Source organism: Choristoneura fumiferana, chromosome 10, assembly GCF_025370935.1.
Source record: "Choristoneura fumiferana chromosome 10, NRCan_CFum_1, whole genome shotgun sequence".
Lineage (NCBI taxonomy): Eukaryota > Metazoa > Arthropoda > Insecta > Lepidoptera > Tortricidae > Choristoneura > Choristoneura fumiferana.
The window spans coordinates 3,651,296-3,677,081 of record NC_133481.1 but is presented as its reverse complement, the minus strand read 5'-3'; the positions used below and the strand labels follow the sequence as shown (position 1 = coordinate 3,677,081).

Sequence of the window (25,786 nt, the reverse complement as noted above, 5' to 3'; positions counted from 1 at the left end):
TAAAAACAAACAGAATTTCTAAGCACATTTTACTGTAGTTAACTTTTGACGAACTCGGTGAAAGTTAACATAGATTTTCAAACTGAATCTTTTTGTCATGTAGGTATGTATGTAATTCGTGTCTGTTGACAAAATATATATAATTATAATGTATTCAATTTAACTTATAGAAATACAATATTTTTATTTACGGGTTATTTCGCTACGCTAAAACAGATGTCACGGTAGTGCATTATATAAAAAGAGGTCGTAGAGGACATTATCTTAGAGGATTTTTAGGTATGCGCTAAGCTATGTTATATATTATTCAACATTGTGACACATTGGACACATATTTCACTCTCATGTTTCTTCTTTTCTTTATGGTACCTAATGCCAGAGGTCTTAAGACTTGCACTAGTTGCGCAGTGCAAAACTATTAAAAACAATGTGTTCTTAATTAATTACTCGCGTTGTATTCATGCAAATATTTTTTTAAAATTTAATACTGAGCTTAAATAAAAACCCTACCTATATTGAAAAAGAAATAAGAATATTTATAAATAGCTAAAATTGATATATTGGGATTGATACCTATATTAGGAATTTCCATAACGAAAACATACTTTGAGGAAGTCGCTAAATGCTTTTCTCTTAAAAATAGTACATTGTGCATATAAGGGGCGTAAGAAGGGGATTACTAACGAGAGTCTATTAGAAGCCCGACGCCGGAGGCAAGGGCTTTTAACGACTTGAGTCTGTAATCCAATGTAATAGGTACAATGATTTTCATCACATTGCGAGGAAAAAATGCAAAAAATGAAATTATTTTGTGTCTACACTTCACAGCTCTGGCAAAAGAAAGACGCTAACAACTCAAAAAAATAATGGCTCCCCGCCAATACAGGGGGCTACTACAACAAAATTCTAAAATCGAATTTATCTTATCTATAATCTGTCGTACCCTTCATCTTATCGTATTAAATACCTACCTAATATTTGCGTCAGCAAAACGATACGAACTTCTCGATTTTCGACTTGTAACCCCCTGATTGTCTTTTTTTTCGAGTCGTCTACCATAGATAAAGCTAAGCTAATTATTCCAACATGCTAAAAAATATAATATGATTGAAAAATATGATTTTAACAATTTTAATGACAATTTGCACTTGAAAGTTGAATACCTATTTCGCAAACAGATCACTGAATCGAAAAATCGTCTTGGCAACTCCCCAATGGTTTTAAAAGACCTATCCAACGATACCTATACCTACCACACACTAGGTAGTTAATCGAGAAAAAAAATCACCCCACTTTACGTCTATGGGAGGTACCATAATTTTTTGTTTTATTTTGCCACTGTTGGCGTGATTGATGTACCTATATCTATGCCAAATTATAGCTTGCTTTCTAGTACTAACGGTCTCTGAGCTTAGCCGCGGACGGACAGACAGACAGACAGACAGACGGACAGACATGGCGAAACTAAGGGTTCCTTAGTTGACTACGGAACCATAAAAAGTACAAGTACTTCTTAGTTAATTAGTCCTTAAAGCATAAACAAAATAAAACAATTGCTGAAAATTGTAAATTATATAAAATATTATTAAAATTGTAACCTATGTATCTTCATTTTATTTTACATCTATTTTTTTATAAATGATCTAAGATAATGTAACTTTAAAAGAAATTGAAAATGCTCTTCGCGCGGCAAAATGGTTTTCGTTTTCGTCATCCTGCAAAATTCAAGGTCAGTTCAAGTTCACTCAAATCACCTGATCGTGATCGCGTCAGTGTCAGTCTCGTTGTTCGTTCAGTCTGTGTTCAGTGTTCAGCCTGCCCTGCCTTGCTTGCTTAGCCCGTCCTGCGCCGTACTGATTTATGCGCGCATCGCGTCTAGCAAAATCAAATCAAATCATTCATAACTTACCTTTCTGTTTTTGTTATCGTCGTAACATGTGAAAATGGATTTTCTAAGCGAAATAGATAACTGTTCTGAAAGGTGGTTTTTGTATTACTTAAGTGTTTTTATGCCTTACTATTTGTTGTTTTATCTCGCTCGAGCGATACTTACTGGACTTTCTTTTCAGACTGCGAAAACCGGAAAAAATGGCACCTAACGTAACGGAAGAAAATGGGGTGCTCTTCGAGAGCGACGCAGCAACCCCGGATTTGGCGCTGGCAAGAACGCCCGTGGAGCAAGCTGATGACAGCCCGAGGGTTTATGTCTGGAGAAACATCATCCTGTTCGCATACCTCCACCTCGCCGCCATCTACGGAGGTTATTTGTTCCTGTTCTCCGCGAAATGGCAAACAGATGTATTTGGTAAGCTTATTCGTATCTCGTTTTATCTACATACAAGCGAGAAAATTCCGTGGCAGTTAAGTCTGACATCAGAGTAGTTATGGTTTGATAAATTCGTTAGTGAAAGATTAACAGAAACAAATTGCACTAACATCATGAGACATAATGTCGTAATTTCTATGCTTCCATAAAGCTATAGGTATTACTCCAGTGGTTAATATTAATATAGCTAATTGCTGTATTACTTAGTCAGCAAAGAATTCCTTTGTTGCTATCCTGCGGGAACAATGTAATTTTCCGGATAAAAACTATCCTATGTCCTTCCTCGGGACTTAACCATCTCCATTCCAAATTTCATTCGAATTGGTCAAAAGTTATTGCATGATTGAGTTACATCTTTACAAACTTGTATTTCTAATATTTTTAGAATGACAGTGACACTTTTACCATAGCTTGTGTTTTTTTTTTCTACAGCCTACTTCTTGTATGTGGCATCGGGGCTGGGCATCACTGCTGGGGCTCACAGACTCTGGGCACACAAGTCATACAAGGCTAAATGGCCGCTCCGCCTCATTCTCACTACCTTCAACACCATTGCATTCCAGGTAAGAATACCATAGGTACATTTGTCAGATACTATTCCTCATAGGGAATATGAAACAAAATCATCAAACGCACCTCTGATTAAAACAGATTCTCTGGCTTAAGTATACATAATATTATGTATTAGGTTTGTTTCCTATGGCATCTCCCTAATCTCCCCAATTGATCTAACAACTAAAGACAATGAAAAACACCTGCATATTGCCAGTACTCACTTACGGCTGCGAATCCTGGGCTCTTACCAAAACCCAGATAAGAAAACTTGAGACATGTCAAAATGCAATAGAGAGAAGCATGATAGGATAGGGAAGAAAACATCAGATAGGACAAGAACAACTACCAGAACTTACCAGACTAAAAGATGTCACAGTGACAGTTCAAAAACTAAAGTGGAAATGGACAGGTCACTTAAAACTATTAATTGGTACCTCAACTATAAAATAAGGAAACGAGGCAGACCATTCAAACGCTGGACCGATGAGATCAAGGCAATGGCAGGCAGCTTATGGACTAGTTCAGCTGGAGACAGGAGAGGCCCTTTGCCAATGGGCAGGGCAAACAGATTCTGGGGTCAGAGATTAATTATTTTTGAGTGATGTAATTTAAAAAAGAAATCTGAATAAAGGCTATTATTATTATTATTAGGCTTGTCAAAAATAAGATTTACAATAAATACCATACATAAAATGCCTTACAATTTTATTGATGTTGTCTAAAACATGTGTATATGACACAATTTGTTGACAATAAGCATGCTGGTTAAAATTAGGCTTACACATTTTGTATCAAGCATACAATCTCAAATACTTGGCACATGTGTACATAAAGGTCCCAGGATATTTATTTTGAAGAACATGTCGCATTTTCCTGTCAATAATTGCTGTAGAGAAGGTCACAGGATGTTAGTTGTAACTAAACATAATAGTGTTGAACTCATGCCTGGAATAATAGTGTGTTCAAACACTCCTATTTTGGAGCGGTGCCTTATAGCAGTCCCCAACTTTTTTGACCTGGGGCCTGGGAGCACTCGGTTTTAAGTATAATTAGCACCAATGAGATTTTTTAGCATGCATCTTCTGCACAATCATTTGCAGACCTTATTTTAGCTCTTGCAGAACACTGATCTTCTGTGTTAATAACACAAGTGCGTAACAGCCTTAATAAATTACATAGAAAGTATGTGCACATGTTTACTCACGTTTTTATGGAAATTGATAGGCAGATAAGTTCATGTTCTGATAAAATTATTATTTTTATCATACACCATCTCTAGTTTGGATTTAGTTTTTCTTGGATAATTAACTTAATTAAAGTAATATGTAATATATGTCATAATATAAAAAAAAGTAATTAACTAGTTATATCTGATAAAGTGATAGCTGACGGTGAATTCCTATATTCATTATAATTATGCCAATATTTTACTGATAAAAAATTCTTCAGCAAGTGAGACGGCGTTTTTCTAAAAATATAGCTAGTCTAGGGGTGCCCCAATTTATACATATTTGGGTCAATCAACTTTTTCTTGTTTGTTATTCTGTCCCGTTGTCAAAAAGACAACAGTGACAGAGTTTCTTAAAAAAACTGCTTTGATATATGCGACTAATATGCTTAGGAGATAGTCTATAAAATAATGAGCTTATAACTATGGCAAAAATTTATACACCATGAATTTTAACCACAGAAAACATATAGAAACTCTTGGTTTTAAAGAGTTGTCCAGGGGACGTAACCATGGCAACGAGGTACAAGAAGAAGTTGATTGACCCTTTCTACACTTTTACTTCATCATAGTCATGTAGAACATCCTCTGTTGGACATGGGCGTCCCTCATTTTATTTGTCTTTTTATATATTTAATAAGTATGTATCAACTAAATGTATTTTGCTGCTGGCAGTCACATTTTAACTATGTTGTCTTCTCGTAGGACTCTGCGATAGACTGGGCCCGCGATCACCGCATGCACCACAAGTACTCGGAGACCGATGCTGACCCCCACAACGCCACCCGCGGCTTCTTCTTCTCCCACATCGGCTGGCTGCTGGTCAGGAAGCATCCGGAACTCAAGAGGAAGGGCAAGGGACTAGACCTGAGCGACCTGTACTCGGATCCCATTCTTCGTTTCCAAAAGAAGTGAGTATTTTTTTGTCACAACATTCTTAGTAGACCAGGGTAAACTGATATAAAGCCGGCCACACATGCTAGGTTATAAGTATTATAACCAATGGTTATGCCTGCACAGTTCATTTGTGCAGGCTTAACTGAATGTGTGTGTGACATAACTCCTTGCCTGCGCAAACAAAATTTGAAATATGTTGTATTTCAAAATCTATGTAATAGTCATGCATACATAATCCATGGTTAATGATTAAATTTTTTAGCCCTAGACTCTTATTAAATTTTATGATTTTGTTCCAGTTCACTAATTAAAATTATTTTACTCGTGGTTTCGCTCGCATTAATTATTAGGTCTGCCCTTTTAAGCAATATTCTGTGGTTTTACAAATTTCTCATGGAACTGATGTCACTGGCTACATAAATGTTACATTAATAAGGGTTCCTAGTTGACTATGGAACCCTAAAACACACCTGTGCCACATTTCATGCCTTTCAACTTATTAGTTGAATTAGGAATATTGGGATAAATAGTAGCCTGTGTGTGCAAGGGATCAAGCTCTGCATGACAAATTTCGATTAAATCCGTTGTAGTGTAAAAGAAGTAGAATTGATTATCGCCAATCTACAAGGAACACCTGTCCCAACAGATGTTCATGAATACGTCATATCAGGATTTAATCAGTTAAGTTGTTTCATCATCATCATCAACATCATCATCCCAGCCTATATACGTCCCACTGCAGGGCACAGGCCTCCTCTCAGAATGAGAGGGCTTGGGCAGTAGTTCCCACGCGGGCCCAGTGCGGATTGGGAACTTCACACACACCGTTGAATTGCTTCGCAGGTTTGTTGTGCAGGTTTCCTCACGATGTTTTCCTTCACCGTAAAGCTCGTGGTAAATTTCAGATGTAATTCCGCACATGAATTTCGAAAAACTCAGAGGTGCAAGCCGGGGTTTGAACCCACAATCCTCTGCTTGAGAGGCCATAGGTCTAACCACTCGGCCACCACGGCTTTTAAGTTGTTTATCGATTGTTAATTTGCAAAATTTAAATATGGCTATGGTAAAAACTGTTCCATTTGATAGTTAGAGTACCGTCTGGGAACGTTTTTATGGTATTGATATTTTCATATAGGCTGTATCGAAATTAAACTATGTGTTTAGCATTTACCCGCGATTTCGCTTGCGTGCCATTAGTGCCTTATCACACTAGCGATTTGCGGGCGCGTTGGAAGCGAGGCGAGCGCGTTACGATTTCGCCGCGAGCACGCAACGGTATCGCCGCGAGCGTGCAACGATGTCGCTGCGAGCGCGCAGCGAGTTAGCTGCGTATAACGCCAAAAACTCTCGTACAATAATAATGCAGCGACATCGTTGCGCGTTCGCCGGGAAATCGTTACGCGTTCGCCTTCGCTTTCAACTCGCCCGCGAATCGCTAGTGCGATAAGGCCCTTAGATCAGACAGATGATTTCAAATTCTGGGGATTTACTTCGAGACTAAATCATGACTACAATATTTATTGCATAAATATCCTTGACGTTGAATAGGGTATCACGTTCGTCTAGGCGCGCGACTTTTTCGAACTACCCGCACTTAACGCATTCACTGCCACCGACGCATATATGCGTTTTTGGAACTTTGCCCTAGTGCCGCTGTCATAATTATTCATACATTTGAACGCACATGTGCGTCGGTGGCACCTTTGGTCAGTCAAGTCAAGTGAGGTGGCAGTGAATGCGTTAATTTTTCCTGTACCGGCACATAATCACTTCGACACACATTACTCACAATGTCCTGCGATTTATCCGAAGATACATGGCCTATCACCGGATTCAATGGAAAAAAGAGCTCATATCCATCAATCCGGTTAAAATTTTATTAATTTCACCAAACTTACATCATGGTGTTAATTTATGTTGTATGACGAATAGTTTCTAGATTTAGCTCAGTTGAGATCCGCAAGAAAATCGTGCACGTTACATTACCTACATTGTGAGGCGGTAAATCTAACGAGTTTGAAGTGATCAATCTCGTAAAATGTAATGCAATTTGTAAGATTTTTCTTACAGGTCTAAAATAGGCTTTAGTCACTTCATTCTCCATCGTATAATCTATTTAAACGTAGATGAGTCAAATCCCAATCGTTTCAAGTACTAAAACGAATACTGCATTAACCAATTTGCTACATGTGCAAGCTAATGTTTACCTTATTACACACATCGTAATGTCAAATTGCATTGGCTAAAGGATTTAAGTAGTATGTAAGATAACAATGTTTGTACCGGCTATTTCACAAGTGCCATAAATTTTCCGTCCGTAATAAATAAATGTAATGTAATATATACATTTATGAACGTCCAATCTGAATTTCTATGGATAATAAATCCATAAATGTCCGGTACTTCATTCAATTGTGTAATTTTCTATTCGCGTGGAAAAATGCTACGTAGATTTATCTTGAATTCATCTTTGGCTGATTTTCACGGACCAGGGTTAATAAATCTGCATGAGGGTCTCCTGACAGTTGAAATATCGCTGGACTTAACGTCAAAAGAATTTAACGATATTAAACCAGTGCTGGATGTAGAGTAGAGCATCCAGGTCCCCCCCACAATAGGGATTTTGACTAGTCAGCAACTTTTCCGTTTTTTTTTTTTTTTTCAAGCAATCTTTTTTTTCACCTTGGGGCTCCCATTCCTACGTTGGCTTAAGACCAGCAGACCTCTAATCTAGCCCTGACTAAACATAAGCCTGACTTAGCATAAACGCGTGTTGCTACACCGAATAGGATTGTACTGTTAACTCCAACTAACGAACGTGTTCATTCCAGATACTACATGATCCTCATGCCTCTGGCCTGTTTCGTCCTGCCCACGGTCATCCCAGTCTACATGTGGAAGGAGACATGGTCCAACGCGTTCTTCGTGGCCGCGCTGTTCCGCTACACTTTCATCCTCAACGTCACGTGGCTCGTCAACTCAGCCGCCCACAAGTGGGGCGACAAACCCTACGACAAGTCCATCAAGCCTTCAGAAAACATGTCAGTATCCTTATTTGCTTTCGGAGAAGGCTTCCACAACTACCATCATACATTCCCCTGGGATTACAAGACCGCTGAGCTGGGTAACCACAGGCTAAACTTCACCACCAAGTTCATTAACTTCTTCGCCAAAATTGGCTGGGCCTACGACATGAAGACTGTCTCGGAGGAGATCGTTCAGCAAAGGGTGAAACGTACGGGCGACGGCTCCCACCATTTATGGGGGTGGGGCGACAAAGATCACGCTCAGGAAGAAATCAACGCGGCTATAAGAATTAACCCTAAAGATGATTAAATTATAACTTAGTACAACGCCCATGCGCTAGATTATTTTGAGCTTCCTTGTTCCAAGGTCTGATCGACTTGTTTTGTTACAAGATTGTTTTGATTATTTTTAACATTGTACAAGTTTTAATAGTGAGACTATGAAAACTATAAGTTCTAACAATACGTAAAATGTTAGCAGATTATTATTTATATATTCTAGATAGATGTGTGATTGCTTCCGATACTTGGAGCTTTGTTTGTGATAATTATTATAAATAACACATCAGTATTATAGACCACATATTAATTTATTGTACTTGATACTGTTTCTGGTAGAATGGATTCCAGTTCGCCATTTATACTATTGAAGTAGACAATCTACTTTTGTTGCATTTTCCAGGAACTGACGTAGTTTAACCCAAGGTTATTATAAATTAATTTATTCTCAATACTTATTACGAAACAGGTTGTTAACAATTAGTTTTACGTGATGACAAAGGCTTAATTATTTTAAGGATATGTGGTATATAATATAACAAAGGATTTAATTATAGATTATGCATATTGTATGCACGGAGACATAGCTTTGCCACTGAACTTAGCGGGACTAATTCGTGGTGACATATACAATGTGTATTCGACTGATGTGTGAAGTTGTTTGTGATATTAGTATATCCTTTTGGTTTCTTAGTTCATATGAAACCACCTAGTATATACCCAGTATATGATCTGCAGCTGTTGTTTCTAGATCACATACTGGTTTATACTGTGCCACCGCGTACATTTCAATGACGTACCAAATTGGTCGTTCTCAAATGTACGTGCTCAAGGTTTCATATTGGCATTGGACCTGTATGTATGTGAACTGTGGACTAACATAATACCTAACAGCACATGCACGTATCTTCCTGTCGTAAAGACGCATTACGTATGCACATTTGGACGACTCGATGTTGTGAGTCTATTCTGTACTTGTCATAGACAGTTGTTTATGTTAATTACATTTTAAAACTTTCAATAAGTGTTTTAATCCCTATCCTCATTGGTAGCAGACGCTGAACGGAACTTACCTTTTCTCTAACAAATTCAAGTATAATATAATACCAAGTGTCCACACTTACACACTTGGGTAATACGTTAACCACATTAGGTACATTTTTCAGTACACGATTATTTATCAATTTCACATAAAGGACATTCATGTGCGGAATTACATTTGAAATTTACCACGAGCTTTGCGGTGAAGGAAAACATCGTGAGGAAACCTGCACAAACCTGCGAAGCAATTCAATGGTGCGTGTGAAGTTCCCAATTCGCACTGGGCCCGCGTGGGAACTATGGCCCAAGCCCTCTTGTTCTGAGAGGAGGCCTGTGCCCAGCAGTGGGACGTATATAGGCTGGGATGATGATGATGACATAAAGGACAAAGTAAACTTTGCGTGGTTTCTAACTAAGGAGTTTAAAAGAGATGACAACTTCAGATAATTTTATTTTTCCAAAATAGGTACATATTTTAAACCATTTTTTCGGACATCATATTGAATCGTACTTATAGCATTCTGTAGCAAAAGTGAGTGCACTTAATAAATGATAATAAAACATTATTTCCCAATCTGTTTAGAATTCAGATTCCACTACAAACACCCACATCCTTTCAACAAACATTATTGCATTTTAACCCCTTTATATGGGTTTGCAGTCTTCGCAGCACAGATCCCAGGTTGGGGAATGTTTACCTATTTGATCTGGCCACACTTCTTTTTACAGACTTTGAATTACTTTGTAAGTCTTAGGGGCTGTTTCACCACCCATTGATTAATTTTAATTGACTGATAAATGTGATGCCGTCTCGGTTTGTATTGTTTGAATAGACGGAGACAGCATTAAATTTATCCATCAGTTTATGAAACAGCCCCTTAGGCTTATGTAAGTTAAGTTGCATTACTTACATAATTATTTAATTTAATCCAAGAGATGACATAATATTGCATGACAAACAGTAGTAGTTGTGACAAGGCGTATGAATAATATAAAATATTATTGCTAAGAAGGCAGGTTCTCAAAATATAAACTTAACGTACACCTATCATAACATGTCATCAAAAAGTCAATGCTGTATCAAAGACGTGTTTAGATTTTTTTGTGCATTTTATCCGCTTAGAATCAAATTCCGTTTGATGAACATGCGTGATAAGAGCAATGTGTCATCAAATGTTAGCGGAAAACAGCCCGCTACTATTATTAGACGATCGTGACATGACCAACGATTTTCATCGTTGTTCACGTTACATTGCCCGATCATATGGTTTGCAAGCCTGAAACAAGCTTGAGAGCGCAGAAATGTAGCAATAGTTAATCTGCTGTTAAATGGTCTCTTCGTGAAAGAAATCTTGCTCGTCGCACTTATCCGGAAGACAGACGAAAAATTCAAACAAGTTCATTATTGGACCCCTTGAGAAGGGATTCTGATACCGACCTCGTTTATCTCTCAAATATGGGTATCTTTTGTAATTGAACATCTCGTTTGTCGTTAAATTCATACAGGCATGAAGAATCTGAAAATAAAAGTTTAAATTACTTAGCTGTCGAATTTTGGCGCTCAATTGTGTATCGGTGTTGCCGTACCTAAATGAAAAGGGGGGTTGCTATTTACCGAAGAGCTTAAAGCGCTGTTCACACGGTGGCAGTACCATGACTGATACGGCCTTTTGCAGTTTGTTATTGTTTAGTTTTGAAAGATAACATAAGTTCAACCTACATGGAAAGAGGGGATGAGGGTGAGGGCCCGATTCTTTCACCACCGGGGCCCTTGCCCACCTAGCTACGCCACTGTGATACTTACAGAAGTACATGTAAGAATCCAGCCGAGCGCGCAGAACGTGAGAGCTTCCAGCAGCCCGAGTAAATACAGCAGCCCGAAGCCTTCCAGTAGCAAGCAGTAGCAGGCGAAGTAGATTGATAGAGTACAGTTGATGGCGACACTCATCACGAACAGAAAGAACCACATGCGGTTGCGGACTCCGACGCAGTTGTAGATGAACGGGCAGTGGTGGTCGAAGTACGCTACGCAGCGCTTGCAGATGCGGCAGTGCTTCGCTCTGGGGAGGGAGTCGGTCATTTAGTACAAGAGTCGTAAAGAGGGGGGCAGTAGCGGACTAAGCTCGTTGGGGCCCGGGGCGGCAAAGCTGAATGATAGACCCCCGAGTATTAGAAGTTAATGTAAGTACAGACAGCAGCAGAAGTGGACGCATATATGACTCTACTGCCAATGTAATAAGAGTGTTTAGTTTAGATCATGATGACCATCACAACTGCTACTGACTGTACGAAACATATTTTTACTTTTAGACTTCTTGATTCCTCAAGGCCCTACTCGTATACTACGAAGTACAAAATTCGAATTTCGTATCTTGCCGTTACGCTGCCGGTAATCATCTCATGCTATCTATATGAAAAGACATAAGAGTACCTACATAGGTACGCGAAAAACAACCTTCCTAATTCTGACGTAGTCGGGTAAATATTACAAATCGCATCAAGCTGGCAAAAATTGTAGAACTTTAGGTAGAACTCTAACTTGATTATTTCCTTGTATTATGGCAGTGCCTATTGTATTTTACCGTTCAAAATTAACCACGGTTATCCGCTTAGTCGATCATTCGATGCAAAATAAAGCACGTGGTTTAGTTTATTATATATATATTACGTGCATGCGGGTCACCTGATGGGAATCACGTGTCTTACTCTCCACGCCGAAACACAACAGTGCAAGCACTGCTGCTTCACGGCAGGATTAGCGAGCAAGTTGGCTGTAGCAATCCGGGCGGACCTTACACAAGGTCCTACCACCTGCCTGCAACTCACCTCAAAGGCCGCAAACACCGGCACGTATGGCAGAGCCGCGACAGAATCACGTTCCGTTTCTTCCACTTGTCGTAATACGGGATCTGTCTGATAGCCCGGTAGTACGTGTCGGAGTTCTGCGGGATGTACCCGGGGTCCCGGCGGTTGGCTATGACCCAGCTCAGCCACATGATGGCGTTCCAGTAGAGGAAGCAGTAGTGGGAGAGACGCAGCGTGTTCCAGGTTAAGGGTATGCACTGGGAAAAGACGATAAGGTACCTATGACATGAAACTCCTTTATTTTATAAAACGCGGATCGCTGATCGTGAAGCGCAGCGTAGGACGTCCACCAACAAGATGGATGGAATGGCCTGTGTTATACTGACTGTGTTGCACTGGTACTGTACTGAGGCCGTATTATCTAACGTACTGACGTTTGCGATCGCATTCATTATCTCTTTCTAACCTCTGTCTTATGCCGTGTGACAGAAAGTGGAGAAAACGGCTGGTTAAAGCCGCGGGTACACGGTAGGTAACACGGTGGATGCAGGCCGCTTCCAACCGAAGCAACTGGAGGTCCATGGGGGAGGCCTATGTCGAACAGTGGACGTCCTACGGCTGATAATCATGATGATGATAATTTTTAAAACTAGTGTTTACCCGCGGTTTCTTATGCGTAAAACATTTAGATCCAGCTGTTAAATTGAAGTTCCAGGATTTTACTAAAATTCCAATAAACTACATTAGATTTCACTAAAGTTGCATATTTAAAACATCCGCGTCAAATTTCATGTTTACTAACTCTCCTAACTAATCCCAGCCCAGCTTGATTTTATCGAGCTTCGTTAAAATCAAGGTACGCGGAACAAAACCTGAGTTTAATTCATAAAATTAAGTACCTAGTATAGGTAGAGTCATTCACGATGACGCGTGCCGTGGTTCTTATTACAATGTCATTAATGGCTAATGTTGACCGCGATAGTCTAAACTATTGTGTTGTAATCCCAGCGGTTGAAAATTTGAGATTTGATCGTTAAAAAGGTTTGCTCTTGAAGACCAATTGATACTCACTCTGAAAACATACATAGGGTAGCCCCACAACAGCACGGAAACCAAGAAGAACAGCAGAGGACCCTTGGAGTCGCCGGCGCCGCCAAACAGCAGCGCCCACAGCTCTGACAGCGGCGGCATCCAGTGGGACTTGCGCTTCATCTCTTTGGTCAGGAGCTTCACGACCTCCGCGTGGCGGTGGCTCTGGGCCAGCATGAGGGGGGTTTTGCCGTTCTTGTCTCGGGGCTCCAGCTCGGCCTTTACCTGATGAGGTTTTAATGTTATTCAGGGCCGTCTTTCACCTATTAGATCTTGGCACAACATGCTGCATTCGGTAAGCCTATTTTCAGGAGTAGCTGTCGGTTATCCTTTGGTAATCGAGTAGGAACTAGGGGCTCCAATGCATCGCGGGGCCCTGGGCATGTGCCCAGTGTGCCCAGTGGGGAAGAGGGGCCTGATATGTTATTTACGGAACTGTATAGAAAAATATTGATTGTCTATTATTAATGGCATAATACTTAGTGGTATTATTATTTAAAAAACCGGCCAAGAGCGTGTCGTACACGCCCAGGATAGGGTTCCGTATATAGCCATTACGATAATATTTCGTATTGTGTATTGAATCTTCCAGGTTTAGGTATATTTTATACCTTAGGCTGCTAATTACACTTAAACTACTAATAATTCTCAAGCAATCTTAGCCGTTATAATTTTCCTTGTAAATTTGACATAATTATTACTACCATTCTGAGTTTTTTCAAATTTTTCCCTGCCAACAGTTTATATTTCAGAGGGGGGGACGCTCGATTTCATAGAAAATTTGAATAAAGATGAATATTTCGCAAATCACTGAATAGAAAAAAATACTTTTTTTATTGTACCTACCACTTTGTCGGCGTGACTGATTGTATATTCATGTCAAATTACAGATCTGATACTACACATTATAATAACTTCTTTTGTATGGAGATATAAAATCTTCTTGTGGCTCAACTTCTATAACAAAACTAAAAATGTTTAAGACACTGAAAAAGAATCCTGTACCTTCTCACACAGCAGTCTCACACACGTGAGATTCCCCGACAAGCAAGCCAGGTGCAGTGGCGTGGAGCCGAAGTTATCCGTGCAGTGCAGGGGTACTCCGGAGTAGATCAGCAGCCGCACCAAGTCCGCGTGGCCCTTGTAAGCCGCCCAGTGCAGCGCGGTGTCTCCGTTGATGTCTGAGAGCCTGGTGGCGGCGCCCATCCCGAGGAGGTAAGCTGCTGTGGCCGTCTTGCCGTACATGCAGGCTGTCATGAGGGGGGTCAGACCTGGAATGTGGAAAGTGCTTTGGATTTTATCGAACAATAATTTTGGTAAACTATAATAGGTGTAAATTTAAAGTGGTTTTTGCTAACGTTCATCATGGCAAAAGTATGTAAATATAGCTCGTGAAAATCATGTAGGTACGAGTATATACGTCACCTGCATTTAATCTGCGAAGCGGGAAAAATCTGACACCCTATCATCAGTCTTATCCTTATCAGATTATTGTTGTGTCAGGTTGTGCTGGTGACTGTACAGTCGAGTTCATAAACTTGTGAGCAAAATTTTGATCAAAAAAAATACAACCGAATTGATAACCTCCTCCTTTTTTTGAAGTCGGTTAAAGAATATCTGAACACGACTATTGTTAATATAACGGCGTAGAAGTGTACAGATATTTTTGATCAAAATTTTGCTTACAAGTTTATGAACTCGACTGTACCTACCGTAGCGGAGGCAGACTGAAAAGGAACTAGATGGCGAAAGAAACGAAAAAAAATAGGCAAATAAAATCCGGTGGCTGCTACGAGTACGAAACTCGAAACTCGAAGTTCGTGTCGTGCGGTCCCTCTGACACTTATACTATTTAATACGAAAGCGAGAGGGACGGATACGATACGAACTTCAAGTCTCGAGTTTCGTAGTAGCCCTGCTGGAGTATGCTTTTGGCAAAAAAAGTGGCAGAAAAATGAAAACTAATATGGGACACTTTATTACGTTACAAAAAGATATATATGTGGCATGAAAATAAAAAGTCTCTACTTACTACGTACCTTTGAAGTCAGCTGCATTTACTGCAACCCCACACTGCAGCAGCACTTGCACAACTGACGCGTGGCCTTTACGACAAGCCCAATGAATAGGCCGGGGACCCTGCACAAAAGATAATTATAGCTTTGGTTAGATTCTGATTCTGACTAAGTAGGTATATGAGTAGGTATTTACTTTACTTAGTGCTAAAACAGGAGATGTCGTAGTACCTATAATTGAGTGCAAAGGCAGGAATATAGTTTACCTGAGTGCCTTGACAGACCATAGCCCACATGAGTGCATAGTCAGAAGAACTCAAATGAGTATCTAGCTAAATAGACATCATAATCATAACCCACATGAGTGCATAGGCCGAAGAACTATCTCACCTAAGTGCAAGGTTGAAGACATAATATCTCGCCTGAGTGCCTAGTCTAGACAGACATTTTAGCCCGCATGAGTGCAAAGGCAGGAGATATAGCTTACCTGAGTGCCTAGACAGACATCATAGCCCACATAGTGCATAGGCCGAAGACATTAGCTCACATAGGTGCCGAGTCAGACATCATAGCCCGCATGGGTGCATAGGCAGAAGATATATATCGAAAATACAAACTGAGACATGGATGCATTTTTCTGTGCATCCATGTCTCAGTTTGTATTTTCGATATGGTTTCACGGGATACCCGTAAAAGTTACGAATTTGGAGTTGAAATAAAAAATACAAAAATACAAAAAAAAAAACAATCATAAGAAGATATATAAGTATAGTTCACATGACTGAGCCTAAAGTCCAAAAGCAGGAGATAATATACTTAGCTCACCTGAGTACTTACCTGCCTATTCAGACACCTTAGCCTTCTTGAGTGCAAAGGCAGCTCTTACCTGAGTGCCCAGACAGGACAGGTCGACGGGCGCGCCTCGCTCCACGAGATACCGCATGACGGCGACGCTGCCGTCCAGCGCGGCCCAGTGCGCCGGCGTGTAGCCGTGCTGGTCACGCGCACTCAACACTTCCGCGCCCAGCTTCTCCACCAGACGCTCGATTTCTGACACTTCGCTGAAACGTGTTTCGTGGTTAGGATGTGAATGCCCAACATTTATCTCCTTTGGGTTATATAAATCATATTATGATTGGTTTTTGGAGTCTTTTTGTATTTTTTTATTTCAACTCCAAATTTGTTACTTTTACGGGTATCCCGTGAAACCATATCGAAAATACAAACTGAGACATGGATGCAGAGAAAAACCAGAAAAAGAGACCAGCACTGGGAATCGAACCCAGGTCCTCAGCATTCCGTGCTGCGTGCTATAACCCCTACACCACTGCTGGACAGGAATCTAGACATCTAGATGGTTGGTTCCGAAAGAGTGTTACGTCTATCGACGCAACATAGATGTCGCTAGTGCTGCTGCTAGCAAAGTAGAAATAAGCAACCTGAGATATGTATGCATAGGAAAAATTCGTGTCTAGATTCCTGTCCAGCAGTGCTATAGCAGCTATAGCTTCGATTCCCAGTGCTGGTCTCTTTTTCTGGTTTTTCTGTGCATCCATGTCTCAGTTTGTATTTTCGTTATATAAATCAGTAAATAATAAACAAAGTATGGGTCGCGTCCCATGGTGAATCGGAAGATAATATTAAGTGGGCCCTGAAAAGCTGTTCAACCCTTGTATGCCTTATGAGCTAGGTAGGTACACGGATTTCTCGAAAACGGTTCTAATAATTTTGATGAAATTAAATAGCAGGGAATAGGGAATTCATACAATGAATCAATTAAGTTAGTTCCCAAGTTCAGGATTTTTTTTATTGTTAAGTATTGTAGGGATTTGAAAAGTGCCCTATCTTTGACCGAGCTAAGCTTGGTCGCCTAGTTGCTGTAAGCAGTTTGATTTAATATTGAATTTTGTAGTAACTAACCTGTTTGTAAGTAAATATCATTGTTAAATAAATTACTTAATTTGATTACGGTGTTAAATACTCGTGCTGCGTCATCGGTGTGTGTGAACGTACCTTTACAGAGCGATGTTGTTAGTGTTGTGTGCTACCCTACATTTGACAGTTGTAATGATGATGAAAACGCGGGTAGTTGTGTGCCGGTGTCAGTTTCGTCGGGTAGTCGCGCGAGCAGAGCGGCGGCGCGCAGTGCGCGTGTTGCAGCAGCCGCTGAGTCGCGTTGCTCCGAAGACGAAGGGCTACGGATTAGCCCGAAACATGTCGAGCTAAACTCGATTTAAGACGTGAGTTATCCGGGTCATTATATTTAATATGAGTGAGTCTCACGGTAGTTTCATGTTCAAAATTACTTAATTTGATTTAAGCATTTAAGTCTGTCTCTAATTTTGAAAAGTACAAATAGTAATGTACTAAGTACCAATATAATATAGGTACTTACTTAATAATTTTATCATAAATATGAAGGCACCTGTACTTTACGCAAAGCCAAGCGTGAAATCAACGTTCTAATATTGAAAGTACCTACTCGTACTGACTGTATTCAGGATAACCTACTTAAAGTCTTCAGAAAAGAAAACTTAAGCATTCCTCACTATAAAGAATAGAAGTGAAAGTAATAATAGAAAGTCAACAGGTGTTAAGAGTACACTTGTCTAAATCTATCGATGTTTGTTTTAACCTCAAGTACTAATAGGTAAATACGGGCAGCCAGAGCTAAAATCATAGGCTGCTATTCTTAAGTATTCTGATTAAAAATATAACAGAAATTGTAAAGTAGTTATAATAGTTATTTAAGTAGACGTGTAGTGTTGTACGTTTTTCGCTTAACGTTTGTCTGAGCTCTTCAAAACGTCTGGTATCACGTGGTTTTTCTCCCAAAGGTTATTTAAATTCTGTTAAGATAAATAATCACTAATATAGGTAAGTGAACTATAATGACTACAAGCCACATTATAACACACAGCACATTATAAGTCCCGCAAAAATGTGGGTCTTTTGATTAGGTAGATATTAAAAACGCCTGTTCGTAGCAAGTTTGTTATTGTTTTAGCAAGTGAATGGATCATTGAGCACAGGCGTTTGGTGATGGTGTTTAACTCTTTTTCTATGAAAATACATGCAGGAGTAGCGCGCACTGATGCACATAAGTAACATACATCCCTCGAACTGGAGTGCAATTATAGCCACTACTATTGTTTTTGCCTTACTGCTTTATGTTGTGGTATAGAGGCTCTAGTCTAGTCTGACATAGACAATTTTATTCGACACCAAACTCTCGAAACAATTCACAATTTATAGAAAAAATATTTGATGATGTTGAAAAGGATCTTGACTCACTCAGCTCAGCATTATGCTGCAGTGCCTACTAAGTAGCGCCTAGCAATAATGTATGTTACAGCTACTGTTAAAATTGACACCTAACCTCGACCTCGCAGCCTCAAAAATCAGCTGGTGTAGATCCAAATGGTTATAAAAGCTGGTGATAAGTAGTCTGTCGTGGGGCAGCAGGTGCGTCCGAAGACATGGGTAAGGCGAATCCTCCGCCGCCATAATCTAACTGAGGTACAATTACAGCCTCTGCCCGTGCTGTTGCATCTACCTGTAGGTTAAGTTGTCAACTAACCTTGACCTCACAGCCTCAAAGATCAGCTGGTGCAGATCCGAATGGTGATAGAAGCTGGTGATAGTCCGCGGTGGGGCGGCGGGGGCGTCCGGAGACATGGGCGAACAGGGGGGGAGGGAGTCCTCCGCCGCCATGGTGCAAGGGGGCGGCTGCGGCAGGGCCCACACGCCGCGCGCCGCCCCCGGGCTCGGGTACACCTGTAGCATTGATAGCTGAAGAATAGGCTAGGTTGGAAATGTCTGTGCTGGAATGCGGTTGCGTAAGGCACAGTTCCATCGCCGGCGAATAGCGAAATACTTAGATATTTGTTTCACAAGGGAGCAAAATGATGTAGGTATTTACGTTAATAATTAATCAAATATTAAGCGCAGCGTATGAAGTCCACCAACGAGATGGAGATGATCTGGTGAAAGCCACGATGAGTCCACGGTGGATGTAGCCGCTTCCAACCGAAGCAACTGGAGGTCCATGGGCCTAGTCCAACAGTGCATGGACGTCCTACGGCTGACATGATGATGATGATGATGATGATCAAATATTACTGTACCTTACTACTCACGGTGAGGCCCACGCCCCCCGCCACTGCTGACCCGTCACCTTCCGCCACGGCAACACCACTATAGACCCCAACACTAACCACAAACACTAACTTTAATCACACACTAAATCTCACTCAATTCACGCGTAACTACCTACCTATACATCAGTTTAGCTTAGTGACCTAAATATCGGCACTTTTCATAAGGACATCCTACATCTAGTCTAGGGTTCTTGACAACTGCAGGTTTTGCTACAAAATTATCGATTTACGCTATGACAGAGCATGCGCTCTTGGAATTTAAGACAGTAAAAGTTGCGGCAAGTTTGAAGCACTTTGCAGGGCTTGATCTATAACAACAGATTAAAGTCTAGACTAGAATAGTAGTAGAGCTTAGGACGCAAGGGCTTAGCACATCGATTTAGGCTACACTTTTCACTGGCGTATTTTTGCAGATTTATTAAAGGAGTGTTAGCAGAAACATTAAGTTTATGGGCTTTAACTTAAGTAAGGCACTTCTAACTAATTAAATATTCCAATTTAATTGATTATTATTTAAATAAGGCAGCCCTAAAGTAGTCAGAAGAGACTTCAAGAGAGATAACTGTAGGTTAATGTCTGTAAGCAAAGTACTTAGCGCTGTGCGACCGTAATTGCACTTTATTGTATCGTAACACAAGTGTCGCTAATTAAGTTTGCGGAGATACATCCTTCTATGTAGGTAGTTATTGTGTGGTTTGGTTACGCACACATTTAGACTTGTTTAAGTAAACGGAAAATAAACTGATTATTATATTTCTTGCGTCTTTCCCCTTTAGTGTGGGTCCAGAATTGTCGTGTGGGTGAGCCTGACCCCACTATAAAAAATGCATATAGGAAGGTACAGTCAACGAAACCGAATCGTATACCAGGTTAGAACCTTTACGATACTAAGGTACGTCATATTGACATCCCATATAGTTACATTTGCCTTGGACTTCTTTGTCTAAGCATTTGTCAAAGAAATCGTAGTAAGATTGATTATGAAAAGATTCCATCTGGTTCGCCGTTAGACCTCCTTTTTGAAATCGATTAAAAAGCACGGCTTTCACGGACAGCTGGTCTACTACGAAGCTCGAAGTTCGTATCGTTACTCGCTCTCGTATTAAACAGTATAAGTGTGAGAGGGACCGCACGACACGGACTTCAAGTTTCGAGTTTGTTAGCCCTGCTGAACTCTTAATTTTTTATGGGAGCTCCCTTTTAGCCCTTGGCTTAGCTCCTGGCCGCTACTGAATACCTACCTCCCTTAGTCTTCTTAGTTGGTACATACATAGATACAAAAGTTCAATTACGATTAAGTAAAATAAATAATTTACAATCATAAAATAGAGCTAAGTAAGAATCGATCCCCACACCAATATAAATTCAGCTTACTTTTTGCAACACCTGTCGTCATTATGCAATGTTTATTAAGAATTAATTAAAAATAGTTTGTTTTCTTTGTTTTCCTTCTAGTCGCACACTATCGTTGACAAGTAATTACTTAATCACCGATTTCTCTATAAAAATAGCTTGAAGGTCATTAAACTGGGCTAAGGTTAATTGTTTCATGCATTTACCATGTTACCGCCATTTTATTCAAATTCTCTCATGTGTTCCTACTTCTTCCTTCTTTGGAAATTCCTACTCTGATTGTATGAACTAGGTATTCCAACTTTGAGAGCACGTGTCTCAACTCGACATGTATGGCGGTATAGAAAAGTCAATTTCGTGTTACATTTCTGAATTATGAATTCTCGACAGATAAAAGGGCTGTGTAAATAATAGACAGTGTGAGATATAATACCTATCATGAAGATTTGGTTACATTGCGGAGCTGCACACGTCTGTGAATGGATGTACGTGACCGATCATAGACGGCACAAAGCAGCCCGCTTCCAGTGTTCGGAAGCAAATAGAACGAAAAAGCAACCTCGTGCCCAGAATGCTATCACATTTTCGACAAACGTAGGTCATGGCACATTGTGCGAGACTGCGAGATAGCTAAAAGAATGTTCGCGTTATTAGCGCATTAGTCATCATGAGAAACGTACATCTGCCAACCGCCCATCTACTCTTTGTTCATGCCGTCGTCTTGCATTTAGTTAGCTTAACGCAACTCGAAACTAACTGCACCAACGTTATCAAAAAAGTCAAATAATAAAGAAAAATTATAGAAGTTCACAATAGTTTTATACATTTTGTAGGTCGCGCTATGCTATTTTGATGCTATTCGTTACTGCTAGCGACATCTAGTTTCCGATTGGTCCAACAACTGATAAGATTGGATGTGAAGTCAGAGATAAAACAAATAAGCGCTCAAAACACGCTTGAGGTCAAGATAGTGCATATCATTTTCGTGCACTTATGTGTTAAAATGACTATTCAATCTATTGATACACATTTTAATTTTTAAACTAAGTGTGCCCATTTTTGAGCTGCAGGGCTACTACGAAGCTCGAAACTCGAAGTTCGTGTCGTGCGGTCCCTCTGACACCTTATACTATTTAATACAAGAGCGAGAGGGATTCTAGTTTCGAGTTTCGTAGTAGCCCTGCTGCACCTAATTTAAAAAACCGGCCAGGAGCGTGTCGGACACGCCCAAAATAGGGTTCCGTAGCCATTACGAAAAAATTAAGTAATATTTTTCTAAAGATTTCGTATTTTATACGGAATCTTCCAAGTTTAGGTATATTTTATACCTTAGGCTGCTATTTACTCATAAACTACTAATAATTCTGAAGCAAACTTAGCCGTTATAGTTTTCCTTGAAAGTTTGATATACTTACTACCACCCTGAATGTTTTAAAAAATTTCCACCCACCGGTTAAATTTTAGAGGGGGGGAGGGGGACGCTCGATTTTAATGAAAATTTGCACTTTAAAGTGGAAGATTTCGCAAACTAAACACTGAATCGAAAAATCGTCTTAGCAAACCCCTAGTGATTTTAAAATACCTATCCAACGATACCCCACACTATTGGTTGGATGAGAAAAAAAATCACCCCCACTTTACGCCTATGGGAGGTACCCTAAAAAAAATTCATTTTTTATTGTACCATTTTGTCGGCATAGTTAACATATATATCCGTGCAACATTACAGCTTTCTAGCATTGATAGTCCCTGAGCAAAGCCGCGGACGGACGGACAGACAGACATGGCGAAAATATAAGGGTTCCGTTTTTGCCACTTTGGCTCCGGAACCCTAAAAAGAGGATTTAAAGTATTTTCATCATTAAAAATAGATTTTTGCTGTCCAACATCCAGTGACGGTCTTGGGTTTTCATAATTTAAATGTTCTGCCCAATTATTTAAGCTAGACTGTTGGTACAGTCGCCATTGTAAACATTGGAGTGGTTAAGGTCTCCAGATTCTCAAAAAATATATTTGAGCACCTAACCAGTTCCACTGTCCATCTCATTGGGGGCAGCAGGGCTACTACGAAACTCGAAGTTCGTGTCGTGCGGTCCCTCTCACTCTCGTATTAAATAGTAAGTGTCAGAGGGACCGCACGACACGAACTTCGAGTATCGTAGTAGCCCTGCTGGTCTGTGCTTCATAAGCCGTTTTAGCAATCTATTTGGAAATATGGCAAATTCAGTAAACAGTCTCTATTGAAGACAGACTGGTGAGAGTGGGAATAATTTAGGAAAAAGGGTAGGTAACTAGGAAACATAAAAACCAAAAAGTGTAAAAAAAAACTTATAAAATCAATAAAGTAAATATTTTTTATTAAAAATTAATGCATGTGTTATATATTATATTAGATACATTTATCCAAATAAGGGATAATAAAAATCAAAACAGTGTCTAAAATTGTGAAAATGAACTTTAATTCAGCAAATTTTATACTAAATGTATAAATATGATATAATCTAGATCTCATTTTCACTACCTAAATAGACATCATGTTATAAAAAGTGTACAACTAAAACTAGTGCTGATTAAACATCTCAATGTGGCTTATCAATTAGTAAGATCTTGTAAAAGCACTTCCTTTAAAATGGTTTATTATCCTTAAATAATAGATAAAAATAATGAAGCTACAATAGCTCACAACTGATATCGAATTTCCAAACAACAATTTGTCAATACAATCTTAAATGTCTAGTAAACTTGAAATATTTAACGAGCAAACTGAATAAATTATTATTCGTAATAAGAAACAAACTTAACAATGTTGATAGCTCAAAGTAATAAAATACTTTCAACAAGAGTCACCAGACCTCACAGAGTGTACAAGAGTCAAGAGTCAGATTATTTTGATGCGGTTTGTATATGCGGACCAATAGTTTGTCTTGTCTATTTATTACTGTATTGATATTGTAAATTTTTTTAAGGCTTTGTTTTAGACATTATCTTTTTTGTGTTTTGAAACTAACAGAGAGGGGTTGGCCGTGGAGCACGTAACCATTGAGCGCTTGTATTGCCATGGCCGCCTGGTCATAGTTGCGCATTGTCACGAACCCAAAGCCTTTGCTCTTGTTAGTCTGATGGTCTTTAATTATCTTAACCGACACTATAGCACCATACGGCCCGAACAGCTGCCACAGGGTCAGCTCCTCCACCTCGGGGGCAATATTATAAATGTAGATAGACCATGTGCTTGGCGAGTTATGATCTCCTATAGCACCCATATGATTAATCCAATGATAAGGTTTACCAATGCATTTTTAGTAAAGTTATTATTATTGTTTTTATGTTTATTAGGGTTAGTCTTATTAGCGTACTTAACAGTTAAAGGATGTAAAAAACCTGGCGGAGTAGAGCCATTAATATTCTGAATGGCTCTCTCCGCTTCGTATTGGTGTTCATAGAGGACGAAGGCTATGCCGGCGGCGATGCGGGAATTTACTATTTTACCAAATTGTGCGAACAGGCCGTGCAGGTCCTGCAGAGTGAGCTCGTTGGGCAGGTTGCAGACGTAGAGGTTCCAGTCGGCCTCGGGCTTCGTGGGCGGCTTCAGCTCGGGGTTGAGCAGCGCGTGCGACACCTTCAGCGTCTTGTTCTGCATCAGCAGCCCGTTGAACGCCTTACGCGCCTTCACGGCGTCCTCGCCGCTGGCATACTCCACGAACCCGTATCCTCTATTGGCTATCAGCTTACAGCTTTCTAGTTTACCCATCGTGGAAAACAGGGAGAACATCATATCCTGTGTCATGACTTCAGGAATATAATTGATGATAAGTTTGGTGGGTGATTCGTCCGGCCCATATTCGATATTTTCATGACAATTACCGCCTTGACACGATTCCGACATTTTTTAATTGTTGTCGGTGAATGACATTTCAGCTGAATGTTGCCTTTTTTTTTTCGAATCGTTCAGTAACTGACTGACGTGATTTAGGCCTAATCTATTAACGAGATAATTATTTATCAGCACAGAATTTGGAAAAATAATGATTGTATTTTTATTTGATTGATAAATGGCGTTGAAAAACTGAGAATTACATTTTTAAAGCTTTGATATCTAAAAACTCCTAATGAATTAACGTTTTAAACATTTCCGGACGTAAATGCCACGTCTGTAAAGTGTTCCCCACATTGTAGCTCCAATTCCAACTCCAACCCAACATATCGACAGAAATCTAGCCTTCCGTGGTTAACATAATATAAACGGAATTCCAACAACTAGTGATTGTAATGTAATGAAAATTATTTTCGCGTTCTGGTTATGGTAACTGTAGTTCAGCAGATGTTTTAATCATTCAAAACATTAAATGTATTAGACTTGAATATTACCTAGGGACGCCTAGGGTATCATGAATAGGTACTGCAAAATATCTACCTAGTACAAAATTGAAAGTGCAATTCAATCAAAATAACTTTTTTTATTGTTTCTGTCATGTGGCACTCGCTTTATAATTGCATTTTTATTCACTATATTTCTTTCTTGTAGTCTTACCAAATCTGGCCTTATACCACGAAGTGAAAAAGTCGAACTTCGTATGTTGCCGTCCCGTTGACGCTTATTGTCATTTAACACGTGAGTGAAAGGGACGGTGCGATACGAGCGTCGACTTGCGAGTTTCATAGTAGCCCCTCTGATAGTGCGACAAAGATTACCAACATGGCAACAATTTCATATCTGAAATAATTATACATAGTTCCGCTTTTAACCATTTTCTACGTTTTTTTAATGTCGTAACTACCTAATTATTTCACATTGTCCTTTTTCTTCTAATTAATGAAATAGGCGTGAAAACTGAGACTGCTTGTTTGAGTAGGTACCTACAGATGATTCTGCAAGCGGGGAGTCCCGGTTTGCAGAATGGCAGGGGTTTTTTAACACCCGTCGCAAAAAATCGGTGTTGACCGATTTCGAATTATCGACGCGGTTTTTTAAAGCGAGTTTCCTTTTGCTTTTATTTTATCTATTTTGCCAT

General features: G+C 39.8%; 2 protein-coding genes and 1 pseudogene across 3 annotated transcripts; 1 reads left to right on the top strand and 2 right to left on the bottom strand.

Annotated features, from left to right (window-relative positions):
* The first annotated feature begins 1,651 nt into the window (after positions 1-1,651).
* Positions 1,652-9,335, top strand: LOC141431846 (acyl-CoA Delta-9 desaturase-like). Of its 2 annotated transcripts, none has more exons than XM_074093071.1 (5): positions 1,652-1,729; positions 2,070-2,305; positions 2,759-2,889; positions 4,815-5,020; positions 7,838-9,335. In XM_074093071.1, the coding sequence occupies exons 1-5, from the start codon at positions 1,695-1,697 to the stop codon at positions 8,340-8,342; spliced, it is 1,113 nt and encodes a 370-aa protein (XP_073949172.1). In that variant the 5' UTR covers positions 1,652-1,694; the 3' UTR covers positions 8,343-9,335. The 2 variants fall into 2 exon arrangements, with proteins under 2 accessions (XP_073949172.1, XP_073949171.1); XM_074093070.1 differs by lacking the exon at positions 1,652-1,729 and adding an exon at positions 1,883-1,981.
* Positions 9,336-9,785: 450 nt separating this feature from the next.
* Positions 9,786-19,645, bottom strand: Patsas (palmitoyltransferase Patsas). The gene is made up of 9 exons (XM_074093069.1): positions 19,389-19,645; positions 18,842-19,038; positions 16,148-16,322; positions 15,286-15,385; positions 14,252-14,517; positions 13,229-13,471; positions 12,179-12,414; positions 11,157-11,412; positions 9,786-10,869 (listed from the first exon to the last, which is right to left on the bottom strand). The coding sequence occupies exons 2-9, from the start codon at positions 18,973-18,975 to the stop codon at positions 10,678-10,680; spliced, it is 1,602 nt and encodes a 533-aa protein (XP_073949170.1). The 5' UTR covers positions 18,976-19,038; positions 19,389-19,645; the 3' UTR covers positions 9,786-10,677.
* A 3,464-nt stretch (positions 19,646-23,109) lies between these two features.
* On the bottom strand, positions 23,110-24,707 carry LOC141431557 (ELAV-like protein 1 pseudogene; annotated as a pseudogene).
* Positions 24,708-25,786: the final 1,079 nt, after the last annotated feature.